The following is an 18691-nucleotide window of genomic DNA, read 5'->3' on the forward strand; positions in this document are numbered from 1 at the left end:
GTATGTACTGTATGTGATGGGGAGGGGGGTGCACATACCTAAACATAAACTGTCACTTCTTTCTCCAGAGTTGCATACCCAAGCGTTTACATTGTTTATGTAATACATCTCAGGTTAACTAGCCAAAGTACAACGAAGAAGAGTAGATAGAATCATTGCACAAGCTAACAATCGCATACGAAGTCCCAAACCATTTCAGTTGGTGTGCATGTGTTGCTGTGATTAAACCCATCTTGTGATACTGAACAAGGAATATGACAGTAGAAGGTATGGCTGATATGAATGACATATTCAAAAGTTATCTAACAATAAACGTTTGTTTATTGGTTGGGAAATTATTTTTCACAGTTCCATAGATTATCATGGTATGGTACACATTCGAGAAGCTCGAAGAAGAGGTTGTTTAGGCCGAGACATACACATCAGACATTATGGTTGGGGGTTTGGGGCGGGGGGGGGGGGCACATACACACAGACAGTTTACAATTATACATCAAGGAAGGAGGAAGGGGATGGTAGAAATAGAAGAAGTTCCAACATTGACTTCTTTGTTTTACACATGCTTTGAAACTCAGCTTAGATTTACCAACTTCGAACAAGCTGAACAACTTTATCATTCAAATGAGTGCCCAACAATTCAGCTTGATAAACCAGTAAGACTGGAGACATTTTCTTTAAAAAACATACATACATACATCTCCTCATGACAGAGATGTGAGAATTAATCATGTTTAAATCAGGAATGCAGACTACTGAGTTAAAAAAAACAAAAAAAAACACTACTGGGTTAAAACATAATCTGTATCCCTCACTTTGCATTCAGCTGAACCACAGTCACCGTGGCAACAGTGACTGCAACAAGATTGTGCTGACATACTACACCATAAAATAATGGTAATAGATCAACAGAAATGGATCTCTTACATGCTGTACATTATTAATGATAACTATACATTTTTACAGGCAAGGGGCTTCATATGAAAAGTCAAAGAAAATCCTAATCCAAATGGAACAACCAGAACTGGGGGAGTTTGGCAAAATATAGACGGGATATTTCTGGATCACTGAGAGTTTTCAGGGCTCTGCCAGAAAAGACTGCTTATCTAACAGCAGACCTGTATCCTATCAGCTGCTCTGATGGCGGCCCTAAATGATAGGTCTCACACCCTCAAAGATAGCCCCATGCAGGTCTAATAGTTGGAGAAAAGTTTATCAGAGTGAATGGGAGTTAAGAGAGTGTAATTAGCTGAGACTAAAAAAAGACAGATAAAATTACAGCTGGAACAGGTTTCCCTCTTGAGCCTATCGAAGGGGTTTTGTGGATCTCATTGACCAAGGCATATGTAGATCTGAGCTACAGTTCATGTCTTGAACTGTCTGCATTTGTCCGTTTACCTTTATCTGAATTCATACAAGTGTGCAGTAGTTGCTTTCACTTAGTGTCTTCCTTCTAATTATCCAAGTCTCTTACTCTGTAATGTGATCTTTCTTTGTCTCACTGAAGCAGAGCCCCGGGAGCTTCATCGAGATTGTGTTGTAATAATGAGCCATAGCGCCACAACACTCCTTGAGAGCAGCACCTAACCCACCCCCACACAACACAATATAACCCAGCAGCAAGTTAAGCTGAAGTGCCATGGACAATTTCAGCCTCACATAGCCTCATGTCCTTTTCATGCCACAACAATCTTTTAGTGTTGGCAAAGATACTCCCAAATGATGTAGAAAAAGCAGAGAGAGGTCGTAGGATGAGACAGAGGCAACCAATAAATAAGTGTTAAATCCAGTGGTGAGGAAATGCTGAAGTTTAGAATATCAATGACAGACAAGAAAATAAATGCCTTGACCTTTGGCTACAATATTCTAGACACTTCTTTGCTGTGTGTTGGTGTTTTACATATGCAGCCCAGAGGGAGGTTTGTTGGTCCTGGGCCAAATTTCCTTATCTCTGGCCAACATGCTTGTCCAAACGAGTGCCTCCACCTCAACCTCAAATCCAGCATGCTGCTGTTGGGGGGCAGAAAAGAGTTGGAAAGGAGAAACTATAAGAGAGGTGGGGGTGGGGGTGAGCGAGGTTAACCACAACAAGATCAGCGAAGAAAGAGAGTGAGAGGCCCAATGTCTGACAACTACTGACAGCTGAGTTTCCTCTCTCAGTGGGGCTTTTACAACCACAAACTGACAGTCAAGCACACGCACATACACACACACACACACACACACACACACACACACACACACACACACACACACACATACACACATTGATCCACTTCAGCTTTGTACGTAACGACCAAGAGGCAATGCACAAATTATCCCTATTTCTCTTTCATGCAGAGTTTGACATTGACTCTGTCAGACTGTGCTGTGGAGTTGTCTGTGTGGAAGAGGAGCTCTTATGTAACACGTGCTGATGTTCAGTGTGTGAGTCTGTGCTATGATTCAGGTTTTCTGCACTTGCCTTTAGAGCACAGTCTCAGCCAAGTAAGCTTCGATTAAGCTACTGTGTGCTCGTTCAATGCGTGTGTACATGTGCCCACAACATGTCTTAGTGTGTGGCCACAAACATTTACACCGCAGGAGTTGGTAAGCAACAGGTGTAAGAGAGGATTTTAAAACACACAGTTAACCTTTTTCTTCCCCGTTTGACTTCTGAACTTTTGCTGTCACCGCTGGCAGAGGAGGACAGCTGTGAAAATGACCTCCTGTTTGCTTCACACAGAGCGCAGCACACATTTTTTCTGGGCCTCTGTGTGCATATGTGTGCTAATTCTGACCTGCAAAGACAGTGTGGTGTTATTTAATGGTACTATGCAACTGTTGCAGCTGAACAACTGCAGAAAACAGAACTGTCAGACAGACAGCGACAGTCCATGTATGAGTAAATCACATTAGTCACTTTAATGACGCAGCTGTTGGATATGTGAAAATGTCATGAGTTAGTAAGTCCTTTGAGGAGGTCACCTTTGTGATGCTGACTGCAACTTTAACATTTACAATTGATTTTTTTTTTTTTTTTTCAGTTACAGCTCTCTAATGAACAAATCATTCAGATGCACAAGATAGTACTCTGGAAAGGGAAATGATGTGTAATTAGATAGATTTTGAGGTCAAAAATTCATCTTGTAATTAATTCGACTTTTTTGGACTAATTAATTAATAGTTCTGCTAATTTGCTGTTTATTGTCAATTATGTTGCTATACGGCTTCAGCTAGATAAACCAGTGGTGAGATTAGCTTAGTGCAAAGACTGCAAATAGATAAAAAACAGCTAGCATGACTCTGTCCAAAGCTCATAAAAATGTCCCCAATTAACATTCATGTTCTTTAATTCAGAAAGAAAAACCTAGCTGATGATGTGTTACAGCTGGCCGCGGGTGGTGACTTCATGGTGACTTTTCTTGACTCTATTCTCTGAGAACCAGTACAGATAACATACCTGGCCAAGAAAGTGTCTGGCATAAAGGTTGCATTCAGGATTAAGAACATTTGGCAGAATGGGAAGAAACTTCATCATCATTTTGTCACCCTTTATTACAAAGACAGGAACTAAAATCAATTAAAAGCTTTAGTTTGTTACTTCTGTGTTGGAAGTAGCCATTTTTAGGTGAAGAAGCCAATTAGAAATGTTACCTTTTTATTTGCTTAATAAATTAGTGTCAGCAACATTTGCCTTCATTTATAAATTGCCTTCTCCTTTTCTTTTATCCAACATGTCCAAGTTCAATTTATTTCTTAATGCATGCACACATTATGACATTAATTAGCAAGCTGAAGGGGAGCCTCTGTTTGATGGGGTAAGAATGGAGAACTCATCCTTCTCTGTTCTCTTTTATCTTACATTCCTCATTTGTCTCTATATTTAAACCATATAAAAGAGCTCTACAGATCCTTATAAGTGGATTTTGCAAGTCAAGCATAAATCTGGCAAAGCTATAGCCTATAGCTTGGCCTTTGCTTGGGTGCTACTTCATTTTTCATTTACAACATGGTGTCATATTGATATTGTGACAATCATATCAAGTTTAAAGAAAAGTAAGCAAGGTCTGGTTTTAGGAAAACGAGGCCACTATAAAGTGAGTGAAGATGAAAGTGGAGTGGAGAATTCACCAAGCTAAAAAGAGGGGTCTTTGCAGGCCAGCTGAGATTTGTTGTTTTACACTTTAATATCTATTGAGATATTTTTGGCCACAAATCCATCCTTATCTTCTTTCCTGATCTCCTCTAATGTCTTGGAACCTCCCCCCATCACTTATTTCTTGGAGTCTCCTCAAACCTCTCCTAATTTAGTGTGTTCTACCAAACATGATTTCGTCTCGTCTCCCTCTCGTGTAAAGAAAAAAAACTCACTAAGCTGCCTGTCCTCTCTGTCTCATGAAGCACTGTGTTTGTGTGCATGAGTCTGTGTTTCCATGCGCCAGCAGTTCTGTTTCTGATCCTAGAGAGAGAGATCAGCTCTCTATACAGGAATGAGTATAGTCCTGGATTCACCAGCAGCTCTTTATAAGGACAAGGGGAAGAGGCCTTCTGCCTCTATATTTAGATGGACTTTATTGGGCCTCTTGTCTTCTCTTTTCTCCCCCCTGCTTCTGAGCTGCCGCTGTTAAAAATCTCTCACCAACGCCATGTGGGCGGCTGGCCCTCCTCTCCATCGCAGTGAGGGGAGAGTGAGCCTGATAATGATCTGGATGATAATAACAGAGTAGAGGAAACAACAGAGAGATATGAAGAGGATAGAGGGGGGATGGCAGAGAAGTGGTGGGTGGTGAGAGATGTATTTTTCATTGTGTCTCCTTCTCTCCTTAGTGACTATAATTCACAGATTTGGTGATGTCCTCTCTGCCCAAACATCTTAATGCTTGATGGAATTCACAGGAAAGGAGTTAGCCTTTTAACCCAATTTGGAGGAGATCAGGGACCTCTGGTGTCCCTTAACCACAAGTCAGATCTCTTCCAGTCACAATTCATGAGTTAACCCGTAATAAACCTGTTGACATAACAACCGTCTGACATTTACTTAGTGGGAATTTTTAAAGATGTTTACTGCTGTGTTCCAGCTTACAAATATGCCAATGCATCATGATAAATTAGTAACTAAAGCATTCAAGGGATACTAAACATCTGAAGGAACAACTGGCCATGTTTCAAATGAAAACATATTGGCTCACTCAAAAGCAATTAAGACACCAGTTAACATTTGCTGATACCACATATTCATAGAAATATCACTTGATACTGGTACATGCCAGAAAAGGCCTTTTTTCTTGACTTACAGGTTAAGCTATTGAAGGTAAAAAAAAAAACCTAATCTATAAACTAGCTGCTGTGAGTGGCACATCTGTTGTTTGATAAATGTTTATTAAATGTTCAGATTCAGAGTCAAAGTGGTCTTGGAAAATGTCAAGATACTAAACCCAAAATGCTGCAAAGTCAGTGTGGCAGGCTCCAGTCAGTGAATGTGTATGAGTGAATGTGGCATGTAGCTTGAAGCCACTTTGAGTGGTCAGAAAGTCTAGAAAAGGACAACGCAAAACAAGTCAGTTGACTATTATAATATTCTCTACAGTTGCAACTGTACAATAATGTACAAAATAGGAAAATTGCAGATGTGTGAGTCTCTCGAGAGACTGAGGCAGTATTGTTGAATTGAAACCATTTTGAAATACATATCATCCTCTTATATGCCCCTTCCACATATCTCTGCTATCTGTTCTCATCTCCAAAGGGAAGTTTCTGTCCGTATTGTCATATGACAAACAGCACTTTAACATGTTTACTCCTGTCCATCTTACTCTTTCTGTCTTATCTAACGTAATGCCTGCTGATTCTAACAACGTATAGCCAAACACTAATGGCACAGAGCACCGGCAATTATTAGGAGGGGCTTTTGCAAATATCTTAATTTGGAATTGAAGCTAATTTGAGTTTAACTAAAAAAGTCTCTATTGAACCAACAGGTCTGCACAGACAGGGAACAGTGAACTTTTCTAAAGTTGCATCAACACATTAAAATGTGTAAACATTTAATAAATAAGGTGAAGCCTAAATTCTTAAGCACCAGCCAACTAATTTCTTCAATGATTAGACTGACAATGTTCATACATCACAGGTTGTTAAACACTGCTTCTAAATGATAAGTCAGGAAACAGGATGAAATGTTTCCCTTATTACAAATAAATTACAGAAAAAAGCCTGAGGTTAATGGTAAAAAAGTGGGTGGTTTCTGGTTAGTAAACGTAGTAGAACAATGGACTCACTCAGGGAACTCTACATGTCACAATTTGCTTCTAGGCAGAGCTGAAAAGAGAAAAAGCTTTGGCATTTATGGCGGTTGTTTGTGGAACTGGCATGACTTGAGACTTTAAAAAAGAGTCACAAAACCTTAAGCAAACATGGGCTGAGACTCTCTCATCTTAGTATTAACGACTCATTATAGTAACTTCTGTTTTAGGGCTTTGGTATTAGCGTCAAACCGCATGTTTGTCTATAACTTGAATTTCCCTCGGGATCATTAGTATAGGAAAAAATAAAAAATAAAAAAAATAACCTCCAAATCCTGATTTCACATTTATTTTGTTTAATTTGGATCCCATCATTACAATATCATGAACAAAATAGCTAAGATTATCAAACATAGCGTCTTTCTTTATAACAGGAGCTTAAGGTTAACAGTCAAAAACATCTGTGTGAGACACTGTAGGCTAATTGAGCGTTATGCTAATGCTAGCATGGCAACATGTTCATTAGCACAATGCCAGGGTGCTTATTTTTGGCTGTTGTTGTACCCATGGTCACCACCATGATGTTAAGATGTTTCACGGAATGAGTAAAATTTTGACATATTGGTGTCACAAGATGAAAAGTCAAAGTACCACCAACCTAAATAGACTCTATGAAAATATAGGCTACCCTCGCAGTCTGTCTCTGTATATCCTTTAATAGCTTATCTGTTGCTGATTGTGTTTATCATGAACAAAATACCCCGGAGACAAGTGGGTTTAAAAAGGGATTCAAGACTCTATATCTTCACCTCCCTGATTAGCAAAGCCCAAGCAGGTGGGGCTGGAAGAGGCGAAATGATTTACATAAGAGCTGCCAATTTCAGGAGCAATACAAGAAGAGCATCAACTGCCATGCAAATGAGAAGCAAATAGGATTCAAAACAGGCCAAGGAAAAGCAAAGCCAAAAAGGTGTGCACACAAGAGTGTTCAAGGTATGTGAGACTTTGTGTTTGTGCCTAATACAGGAGGATAATGGTCTTTCGAGTTTTACAACAACAGCAGCAACAGCAGCTCTATGAGGAAGGACATGCCATGACATCATAATAGTGGAAGCTAAAGACAATAGTTCTCTGTGCGCGAGGAGAGCTGAGGCGTGGCCTGGCTGGACAGAGGGTCTTCTCAGTGAAACAGCCGTCCTCAACAGCTGTCACAACCTCTGTATCTCTGTCACAGACGCACCATTTAAAAAAAAAGCATGAAAGCTGACCAAAGATTGACAGGGTTATGTTAAATCCCTTTACCCCCAAGTGTGTGTGTTTCTGTGTGTATGTGTGTGTGTTTGCCTCACTTAGTCCATGCTAAGTTGCAGCTCAGGAACGCAGAAACGGAGGTGGAGTAGGAGGAGAGAACCCAGAGAAAGAAACATTCGAGTACAAACTGATAAAACAAAGAGCCTATGTACAGAAATCCCCCAACTAGTAGATGAAGAGTGATAGTGTCAAGGGTGTGTGTGTGTGTGTGTGTGTGTGTGTGTGTGTGTGTGTGTGTGTGTGTGTGTGTGTGTGTGTGTGTGTGTGTGTGTGTGTGTCTGTGTCTGTGTGTCTGTGTGTGAGTGTGTGCCTGCCCACACGGCTCTGTATTTACACTCTATGTGTTGTTGCCTGAGGAGATGTAGACAAAGCTTTTAGACATGCAGCCTCTGTCCATCTTTTTTTTCCAAAGTACTGAAGTTCAAGTTATTTACCAAAACACTCCAAATGAGAGCAGTCTTCTTAAACATCCTTAAAAGTTTACAGGCTATGGCAGAGAGGACTGAAGAAGCTCACCACTTAGCTGAATTTCACATGAGGAGAGCACAGAGAGAGAGAGAGTTAGGTGAACAAGTGGATGCGCGGCTGAAGTTAGAGCCTCAAAGATCCTTCAGGGACACACCACCTGGTTTTTAAAAAAAGGAGTCTGGTTAGCTCTTCAAAAACAGCTCAATACGGGATGTGCAAACAGCAGACGGGCATCATTGAGCGTGTATGAGCATTGTATCAACAAAACCCACCTGCCCTTCAGTTAAGGTCTAATGACAATAAATGCAACAAAAGCGTTGTGTGTGATACGCCCAGCCTCGGGGGCCGCAACAGCTTTCTATTCAGCCTCTCGTTCACCTGCAAAACAATTCAATAGGAGTGCATGTTATTAAAAGCTTTCACACACGTGGGCCCACAACATGATCAATCTGCGTGGAAGACACCAGACACAAGGTTTCAATGACAAATGGGTCTTTGTTGAAGCGCTGCATTTCTGAAAACATGTTCTTGCTGTATTATGGAAATCAAGTCATTTTACACAAAGGCTCTTTCTATTGCAGCTAATTTTGTAAAAATCACTGTATGCACAACTGAATTAAATCATCCTTCCATCTGGCTTATAAGAACAGCTTACAGTCTGGGTTGTTCAGGTGTTACATCTATTTTTTAAGCATGGAATTAAATACAAATGAAAACTCTTAATAAATGTAGTAATTAGATTTATGTGTATTTTAGTGTGTTCAGATGTTTATCATCTCAAAACAAAGTGTCATTGTGGCTCCAGGCACAAGTTGGTGTTAGGCGTGTGTCTGTCTGACTGTTGTAATGTGAACCGAGTGGCCCCCAGGAACAGCTGCACAGCTTGACACACACACTCTGCTGCTTCACACTGGGATAAAGATCAGAGGAGGGTATCTTCAAATAAAGACAGGACCATACTGACCATGTTGGGTCAATGTCAACCAACGGCCCTTCGCTGTGTAAATCCTCCAGGTCAAGTTAGTCAAAAGAAAATGACTGCCACCTAGTGGTTACTCAGTTAAGAGGATGCTTTTTTAGTTGGCAATGACTTTAAGGATGAAAATGTTTTCACAGAATAGAAAAATGACCCACAATTAATCGTGTTAAATATGAAAACACCTACTCGAATGTTTCTTTGTTTTAAGACATCAAAAGCAGTAGCAAGTGGAAAAAAAGGACTTTCTGGAAGAAAAAAACAGGTGTAAAGTATGTTATGAGAAACACAATAAAAAGGTGTCTGTCATAAATACTGTTTCTAGTTCAAGGCACTTGCCTTTGTTTAGCCTCTGTTTCCTTTGTTTAACTGTATTGTCTGTCTCCATAACTTTCATGTCGACTGTTTGTCTCTCTTTATCCCACTTCCACGGCCCATCTGGTCAGAACACACAGTTTGTCACTTAAGAGTCTGTCTGCTCGCAATGTCCGTCTGTTAGAAGAAAGTTTTCTTTGCAAATTGCTCGTTCAGCCTGTTTGACCTCTACACAATGAAACAGGAGATTACCAGTGCAATCATTTGAATATCAATAAATAAACAGAGGAAGTTGAACCTACATATAATCTCATCCCATCGATAGCTTCTGAGCAAAGGATCTCCATACTTGTTTCTGATCTTAGTTATATATTAAGAGACACCTGAGTCCTTCTTAAAGATCCATATTTGTTTCACATAATTTTAAACAGATACATTAAATACAACCATTTTGTACTTACTTTATTAATCCCTGAGGGAAATTGTTGTCCACTCTTTTAATGATAGATGCTGATCACACAAATATGAACAAAATATACACATGTACAAGCAGAACCTGCATTAGTGAAGAGATGTCAGAGTGGGGCTGCTACATATGAAACACATCTGATCCAGACCAGATCAACCTCCATGTTTTGGTCTGCACCAGGACTTGAACCAGCGAGCCTCTGTTTCCCGATCCAAAACCCTATAGAGTAAGTTACTGCCACCCCAACAAACAAAGTAATGCTAACACTGAACACTAAATTGGAACGACCCAATCAACCCATGTTACTGGGTTTAAATAAAATATTGTTTTGAAAAAGGTGCAGCTTATTTTAATTTCAACACTTGTCAATAAGTACTAGCAAATTAAGTACTAGCATCGTGTGGCTTGAATACATGGCAAAGGTGTGTTTCCATTGTTTTAAAAGTTTCGGAAAAAAGGTCAAATAGTGATCAATGTACCAAGGATGTCATGGGAATGGTTAACAAGCATTCAGACAATTTAATCTGTAGCAGCAGTCTGTTCTAAGATCATCTGTTTCTGATGTGGGAAACTCGACAGGTTCCATGAAGATGATGCAGCCCAACCGGACTCTTCCTCAGGTGCTATCTCACAGCTCCACACATCGAGTTCTTTCATGCATGTAGCAAATAAATAAGCATAGCTCTGGGAGTATGCATCAAAACAAGAGTTTATGACTCAGCCCCTGAACAAGTGATGTACATGTGTTTGCCACCATATGATTCAAAGACAAACAAGAGCGACATCAGGTGGGAAATGTAGAGCACCGAAACGCAGAAGCTCATATGGTTACTCATCCTTCTCAGTACGGGGAATACATTACCATCTGAGATTAAAAAACTGATAAAAATTCAAGTAAAACAGTCTCTCAAACTGAAGCAAGTTTGAGAGCACTGACCGTTTCCTCTTATAATCCTCATTTTACTGTTTGGTCTTATTTAGTTTATAATGTCTGTATTCATATGGCATCCCTGTTTTTGTTATTCTGTTTTAATTCTACAAGCGTATCCAGGGAAACGGGTTTCAAATTAGCAACGGCTAGAAACTTGTATGCATGGCATCGACTTCAGTATTTATGTATGAAGCAATGTTGACTGCATGAGTCCCTGTAAAATAAACAAATAATAATCATGATATACATTTCATTTACCTTTGGATTGTTTGTTTTAAACACACCAAAAAAAACGTCAGATTGAGGGGCACTGATTTATTAAACCATGCGTACGGTTTTCTTGACATTACAATAGTAAACAGAAAAAAAGATTTAAAAAAACAAAGAGAAAAAAGCAACAAAAGAAGGAAATCTGATGCTTTCTGAATACTGCTGATCAAATGAGCATCCTGCTGTACACAACATAAACTAAAATCTACTACAGAAACATCTCTACACAAATCAAGCTGCTTTAAACTGTATCATACATCATCATACATACATGTCACAGCTGTCGCAGCTGTCCTCGTCTCTTTCATTCTGTTCCTTTTTCAGTGTTTCTTCTGGAAATAAACTAGACAAAACCTGGGTTTTTTTCTCTCTATCCATCGAGGAGCTTGAGGATGCTCTCCCTCTCCTTCAGAGCTTTCCACGCCTGGTCTTTCTCCTTCTTTGTTGGTGTGCGTTTCTTCTGCCTGGCCGCCATGATTCGTCGAAATCCCTCCATGACCTCGTTGTCAGACACCCTGACTCTCTGCCGTAGCTCCTGCTTACGCATCTCCTCTTTGGCCAACCTGTGAAGAAACAGCAGAGTCAATGTCAGCAGCTGTAGTGCATCAAACTCAAAGTATTGTTTATGTAACAACAGAGTTGATCTGAGTCCTCACCGGAGAAGCTCCTGTTTACGGGCTCTGTTGTGAGCACTCAAGGCTTTAAGCTCTGCTTGTCTCTTCTGCAGCTCTGCCAGGACCTCATCCTCCGAGTCTCCTCCTGGTCCAGGACGCTCCTCAGAGTCCAGCAATCCCTGAGCCACCAGCTCCTCCTTGATCCTCGCCTCCAGAGAGCGTGTGTGAGGGACACTTGAAGGGGGACAAAAGAAACATAGAAGATATGTGGTACAAGGCATAAAAACCGGAGTATGTGAAGACCTGTTGCAGAAACTAGAACTTCTAGATGCCTCTTAGATCTCACACATTCAACATGTTTTTATCAAGTACCTAAAAGCTTTTCCTTGGCTTCGAGGAGAAGTACCAGCACCATCATTAGCATCCTTCCCTGAAATGTCGGGGATAGGAGAATCCTCCATGGGGGATATAATATTCTCCTGGAAGAAAACAGATACACATTTGTCAATGAATTGTTTTTAAAAAAAATTGGATTCAGATGTTTTAAATGGCACATCTCAGTCATGAGACACTTTGCATTATTGGGATCAAAAGGTGCACAGATAGATCGGCTGGTGACTGCAATCTGCAGCTTTTGCTTAACTGAAACCGTCCAGTCCTAACAAGTATAGCCCAAGACTCACACACAGCTACAAAAACACTGATGGAGGGTCAAACATACAACAAGCTAACATCAGTCCATCAGCAGGTGAGAAAAAGGTTCAACAAACAGGAGAATAACACACAGTGTTTTTTTGCATTTGCTCCCCCCTCATGTCTCTGCGTATGGCAGATGTGTGTGTGTGTGTGCGCAGCGTACCGGAGTGTGCTAATTAATATTCCCATAGTATCATTTGGTTACAGAAATATAATATAGTGCATGAACATGTTGTCCAAAAGTTTGATGACACATCATAGATATGCATATTTTGCCCAGCCTTCATGATAAAAAAACTATTTGCTACAAACAGCGTTCACTGAGGCAGTGAGAGACTTTGCTGTTTTTATCATTACATTTTTCAATGAGTTAGATTAAAACTTTTTTTGAAATAGGAACATTTACTTTACAGTCAGTGTTTTGTAATGAACTTAAATGCATGATTTGTTTTTGCTGTCAATTCTAGTGCTTTGAAGAAAGACATCAGTATTGGCTAGAAATCGGTATCTGCAGGTCAGACCAGGAAAAAACTGAAAAACAGAATCAGACAGAGAAATTGCAATCGGTGCATCTCAGAAGCTGTTTTCACATGAACTCTGGATAATATCTTGATAATTACGGACTGCTCTGGAGCTTCTCCAGACCAGACTGGAGGAATATAATGACAAGATTTGCCTTTAAATCAGTGCTATGTAATCCAACAGATTGACAATATCTACAACAGAGTGGAGAACAACATACTGGCAAACAGCAGCTGTTTAATTGCGTGCATGGAGATTGTAGAGGTCGTGTGCAGACACTTTATGTGCGCAGTAACAGTATACAAATGTCTCTCTCCCTCCTATTGGCTTAAGGAGAACTCTCTGGAGAATATCCTGCTGCCTTCTCACATCAGCCTACTCGGACTTGCTGCTGAAAAAACACGAGGTGTCTGGTAGGAGAAACTGGCAGGGACATTTTTCAATGTGGCTGTTTGCGTTCACATATGCAGCTCCTCCAGTAAATCTCCAGTCTTTCAGGAGATTACTGTATGTGTGAAAAGAGTATGATTGGAAGTTGTATGATTGGTTACTCTGGACTCCGAGTAAGTCCTCGACATACGAACCTCGACGAGGGCCTGGAGCAGTCGCTGTGTGAGCGGACCAAAGGGACATCCATCTTCTGGGGACTCATGTTGGGACTCTGACTTCTTCAACAAAGAATCCACATCTGAAGCAATCAACATGGAAAACATTATAATAGATGCTAATGCATTATGTACAGTCTGGCATCCAAACAAGCTTCAGTGTTCTTCCACCTTTTGCATCCAGTTCAGACAGCGGCCCCCCCATCAGGCTCTTCTTCTTGTCGTTGGCTCGTGCTCCTTCCCTCTGCTCCTCCAGCAGATCTTCCTGAGCCCACCGCTGAGAGTAGTGTTTACCCAGTGCTGGGATCTACATTTAACAAGGACAGTACCGAAGCTCAACACATTTAATGATACAACTCACATAAAGAGAAAAAGAGAAATGTAGGTGTCACATAACAAGTCCATGTAATACTATGTCGTACTTTGAAATACTCCGCTTCATCATCTGGGGGTTTCAGAAGCTCTTCTAGCAATCGGATTTCTTCATTTGTGATATCAGCACAATACGGCTCCACCGATGCCCAAAATCTGGTAAAAGGACAAAATTACAATCCAGAGAAATACAAATGATTTAAAATATTTTTTTCTATTTCAGTAATATGCTGAGCAGTAGTGTCATCAGGGATTTGGGGCTCGATGAAGAAATAGATTTCTAATATATGAATTGCAGAACTAATGTTTTGATATCTTCACTCCCCTGAAATGATATTTAACTTCAGGAAGCAAAGAAGAAGTGGAAAAGACTAACAACTGCTGACCTGTTTGGTGCATCATTCTTAGGAGTGCGGGGAATGTCTTGTGGATCCTCTGTAAACTCATATTCTTGAACTTTAGGCTGCAGATTTTTGGATTTGGGTCTGCCAGGACCTGGACCCGGCCCATGACTGCCTTTGCCTTCCAACTTCTGCTTCTTTGGTTTGTGGCGGGAGGAGGCAGCGGGGTCTGGGTCTTTTCCTAGCTTCAGGAAACGCTTGTCTCCCTTCTTGTCCTGCCAGTCTGTGAGGATCTAAGATGCAGAATAGAAGAAACAGTGAATAAAAACCAGGAATTTGATGTAAGCAGAAGCTTTGTGTGTCATATAGGTTATAAAGTGGGACTCAACGAACATCAGACCACATGGTAAGGAAAAGCGTGTGAGGGAGGGACCAGTCTCTGTCCTACCTGTCTCTGCTCCTCCAGGGCTCTGAGGCGGCGGCTGGCTGAGGACAGAAGTGTCTCCAGCTCCAGCTGCAGAGTGTCCAGCTCCTCGATGCCGATGCCATCGTCCTCTGAGCGGCCGAGGACAGCAGTGTAGCGGGGACACACCTTCACATGCTCCACCGGCTTGAAGTCATAGTATTTCAGAGGAGGGCAGTCCTTTAACTCGCTCATAATGCTGCTTTGAATAGATCTGCTGATTTCTCTAATAAAAGCAGAAGGGAAGAGAGTGTAAGAAATGATGAGATTCACTCATAGTGGTCTCCACACGGAGTCCGTTAGTGTGTCTCTCACATACATGTAATGATATAGTATACATACACACACACACACACACACACAGTATGAACACACCGTTCGCACACACTGGGCCCAAACTGCGAAGATTATTCCACCTTTGTGATGTCGCACAGTGTAATTACACGATTTTATGGAAAAAATGTCTAACATAGAGGCGATTTAAAATCCCCTAAAGTCTACAGACATACACATGTAGCCCCAATTCATATTTTAACATATTTAACAGCAACGATATTTACCGTCAGTGAATGGTTTCCATGATGGGAAAAACCATTCTGACTGATTGATGGGGGTGTGAACCATGGTCGAACAAATTAATGAGTCGTGTTATCGACAAAAATATAAATTTTACATATAAAGCACAAATGATAAAATATTAGAAGAATGTATGGAGTATTACAGATCATCATGTTGTAATTTAAAACAGAGAAGTTTTAACATTATTACACAGTTTGTCAAATGGTTTCATCGGAACAAACCATTTTGTGGCGAGGCACACACAAAATAATAATAATACGTATGATGCTATTACACTGGATCCTTTTTATGTTACGCTGTTGCTTTCTAACAGTTTTATTGAAAATTGGGAAACGCAAGATAAAAACAACTCATTAACAAACGACACCTGGAGGAGGACGCTCCTATTCAAAGAGCTCTATGGACGCGTCTTAGTGTACGATGGTTTTATACACCATCAACTCCAGCTGGGCGGGGCGAGCCTCGCACAGAGGGCGGAAATGATGCTGTGTGGTGAAATCTGCTCTCTACAGCCAAGAGTAAAGAAAAACATGCGCACCCTGTCTGTACTCGGCGATGTAGGATTTACGGAAGAGGAGTCCCAGGCGTGGCAGACGAACTTCCGTCTTTTACAGCTGAAAAATGGTAAGTCTGTTTCTCTGAGTATATTTTATTTTGCAGTATTGAGTCTTTTATCTCCGATAACCACGATTAAACTCAAGTCGAGATCAGCTGGCGAGCTCGGGTTTCCTCACAGGCTCTGGCTTTCTTTTTGGCTGCAGTGAGATTACAGGACAGGCATCCTTAACACGGTTTGCAAAAAAAAAAAAAAAAAAAAAAAATTCAAGACAGCTGAGCTGTCTTTTTTTTCCACATTTATGTGACTGGAGGTGCTTCCTAAACTCGATTATTATACGACCAAAAACCTGAGTATAATGTCTTATTATAGGAACAGTGGTTTAAATTAAATCATATCATTTGGATGCGCTGCAACCTCGGTCACCTGAGATCTATTCATCCATCCATTAAAATGACATAACCTGCATCTACAGATCGTGTTTGCCTTTTTGAACATATTGGAAATGACTCCATGACCAGAGTATGAACTGTAAGAAGTGAAAGTAAGCCACTGTATCCTTGCATGCAGCTTATGTTGTTTCCCGATCAAACCTGAACTCACATACTGGTTAAGTCAGCCTCACTGGACTGACTGGGAGGTTCATGGACTCTGATTTGAACAACAAATACATAATAATTATAACAGCTTCTTAATATAGTGTGGGACTCATCCAGATAATGAACTTGTGATTTATCCACAGACAGCGACTCTGCGTCCATACTTAAACGCTGTGAGGGCCACCCTGCAGGCGGCCCTCTGTCTGGAGAACTTCTCCTCTCAGGTGGTGGAACGTCACAACAAGCCAGAAGTGGAGGTCAGGTAGGTTTCATGTCGTGTGTTTGGACTCTGCAGCCTCTCTGGTTGTCCCACCGGCTTTGTTTCCTTCTGTTTTTGAGCCCTTAAGCTGTTTGCAGATCCATCTTTGGCTGTCAAAGTGTAGACGTGTGCAAACTTGCAAAGGAAAATTATACAAGCAGAGGCCCAGTAACGGCATCTGACATGTGTGAACTTGCAGCAGCTATTTGCAGATGTATTTCTAAAACCTTATCAAGGTGTTTTACCTTAAAAATGTGAGCTGTTTCCTAATACTTTTATATTGACACAAGAAAAACATCTAAAAGTAATCTGACCTGATCTCATACTGATGGATTTCTTTTGTTGTGGTTACAGGAGCAGTAAAGAGCTGCTTCTTCAGCCTGTCGTCATCAGCCGCAATGACAAGGAGAAGGTTCTCATTGAAGGATCCATCAACTCTGTCAGAGTCAGCATCGCTGTCAAACAGGTGATTTAAACAGCAGGGTTTGGACTTTCTTTTTTGTTTGGGCTATTAATATTTTTCTTTTCTTCCACGGTTTAATTTGTTTTTAAAACAAACAAAAAACCTGTTTCTCTGCAGGCTGATGAGATCGAGAAGATCCTTTGCCACAAGTTTATGCGCTTCATGATGATGAGAGCAGAGAACTTCTTCATTCTGAGGAGGAAACCAGTAGAGGTCAGTGGTGAAAGGCTCATGTGGGTTGTATACAATGTAAAAGAAAAAGGGAGATACAAGAGAAATCAATATACAGCAACAATACAAATAAAAAATGAGGAACAGTGTGAACGTTTAAACAAACAGATGGACTAATAATTGATAAAAAATAACCAGCATTATGGTTTTTTTACATTGTACTTTCCATTTTCCCTGACCCCATTAACACCATTTAGTGATACTTCTGTTACAGCTTTTATTTTCTTATTTCCTCTCAGGGATATGACATTAGCTTCCTGATTACCAACTTCCATACGGAGCAGATGTACAAACACAAGCTGGTGGACTATGTGATCCACTTCATGGAGGAGATTGACAAAGAGATCAGTGAGATGAAACTTTCCGTTAATGCCAGGGCTCGTATCGTTGCAGAGGAATTCCTGAAAAATGTAAGAAACTTCTCAAGCTGTGTGGGTTCGAAGCTGCTTCACTATCGTGTTGGAAAATCCACTTCTATTTTCTAATTTGACCTCTCCTCTCTACAGTTCTGAGGACAGTATTGTCCATGATCCCACACAAGCTGGGAAACGGGTCCGAGGGCCAATCAGCACAGGAGTGGAGGACTAAAGGAGTGAACAGCCAATCAGAGAGAAGATGAGAGGAACGTCACCAATCTGATGATACCATTAGCACCTGTCTCAAGTAGTTCCCTGTAATCATGAATATCAATGACTGTATATACTGAAATATTTACCAGTTTCATTTTCAGCCATTTAGAACAAATCCCCATCAGAGGCGGGTCCTTAAAGTATTAATCATGTTGATAGTCATGAATACAGGGGCACTGAGGTTGTGTTAATGCAAACAGAAGGGCCAGATGTATGTATTTTGTGTACGTGTGAGAGTGTGTGATCTGTCACTGTTGTTTCAAAATGTCTTTGTTCAAACCCACATTTGAGGAAAGGAGTCTGACTGTGGTCAAATCAAGGACACGGAGCAAGAGCTGTCTGAAAACAAACCACCAAATCCCATGTAGAAAATAACAAACGATAATAAAACAGTTGTTTTATAGCTTTGTTGTTCTTATTTCAATACTGCCGCTCTGTCTGATTCAAGGTGTACGTTTCTGCTGCTGCTGCGGTTCCTATAAATGGATCTGGTTTGCTTCTCAGGAAGTTGATTTTAGTCAGCACTTACAGTTACGGTGTTATTTCATGTGTGAGAGAGGGGAAGTGATAACTTCACACTGCAGGCAGTGTGTGACTTCTTTGTTTGCATTTACAACTCAAACAAATGATTTAGCTTACAGGTCTGTAGAGCAGTCTAGTTCAGTATTGCCTTTAACTTTAATGACATTCCTGAGGTGGGTTCTTTTTGGCAAAATCCAGTAACAACGAGAAGCTCCTGTTTTAAGGATTTATAGATAAGTGACGTTTCGAGCCTCAGGCTTTAAAGTGTATGAAGAGCAT

General features: G+C 40.7%; 2 protein-coding genes across 3 annotated transcripts; one reads left to right on the plus strand and one right to left on the minus strand.

The window, feature by feature from the left end:
• Positions 1-10991: 10991 nt before the first annotated feature.
• Positions 10992-15299, minus strand: tada3l (transcriptional adaptor 3-like). 2 transcript variants are annotated; one of them, XM_079341381.1, is made up of 9 exons: positions 15135-15299; positions 14560-14800; positions 14157-14404; positions 13821-13926; positions 13570-13705; positions 13378-13481; positions 11948-12054; positions 11618-11809; positions 10992-11524 (listed from the first exon to the last, which is right to left on the minus strand). In XM_079341381.1, exons 2-9 carry the CDS (start codon positions 14767-14769, stop codon positions 11332-11334), a joined length of 1296 nt encoding a protein of 431 aa, XP_079197507.1. In that variant the 5' UTR covers positions 14770-14800; positions 15135-15299; the 3' UTR covers positions 10992-11331. The 2 variants fall into 2 exon arrangements, with proteins under 2 accessions (XP_079197507.1, XP_079197506.1); XM_079341380.1 differs by lacking the exon at positions 15135-15299 and adding an exon at positions 14950-15128.
• A 361-nt stretch (positions 15300-15660) lies between these two features.
• Positions 15661-18293, plus strand: arpc4l (actin related protein 2/3 complex, subunit 4, like). The gene is made up of 6 exons (XM_079340999.1): positions 15661-15777; positions 16452-16570; positions 16922-17033; positions 17148-17243; positions 17501-17671; positions 17768-18293. The coding sequence occupies exons 1-6, from the start codon at positions 15775-15777 to the stop codon at positions 17771-17773; spliced, it is 507 nt and encodes a 168-aa protein (XP_079197125.1). The 5' UTR covers positions 15661-15774; the 3' UTR covers positions 17774-18293.
• The last annotated feature ends 398 nt before the right edge of the window (positions 18294-18691 follow it).

This window comes from Symphodus melops, assembly GCF_947650265.1.
Source record: "Symphodus melops genome assembly, chromosome: 4".
NCBI lineage: Eukaryota > Metazoa > Chordata > Actinopteri > Labriformes > Labridae > Symphodus > Symphodus melops.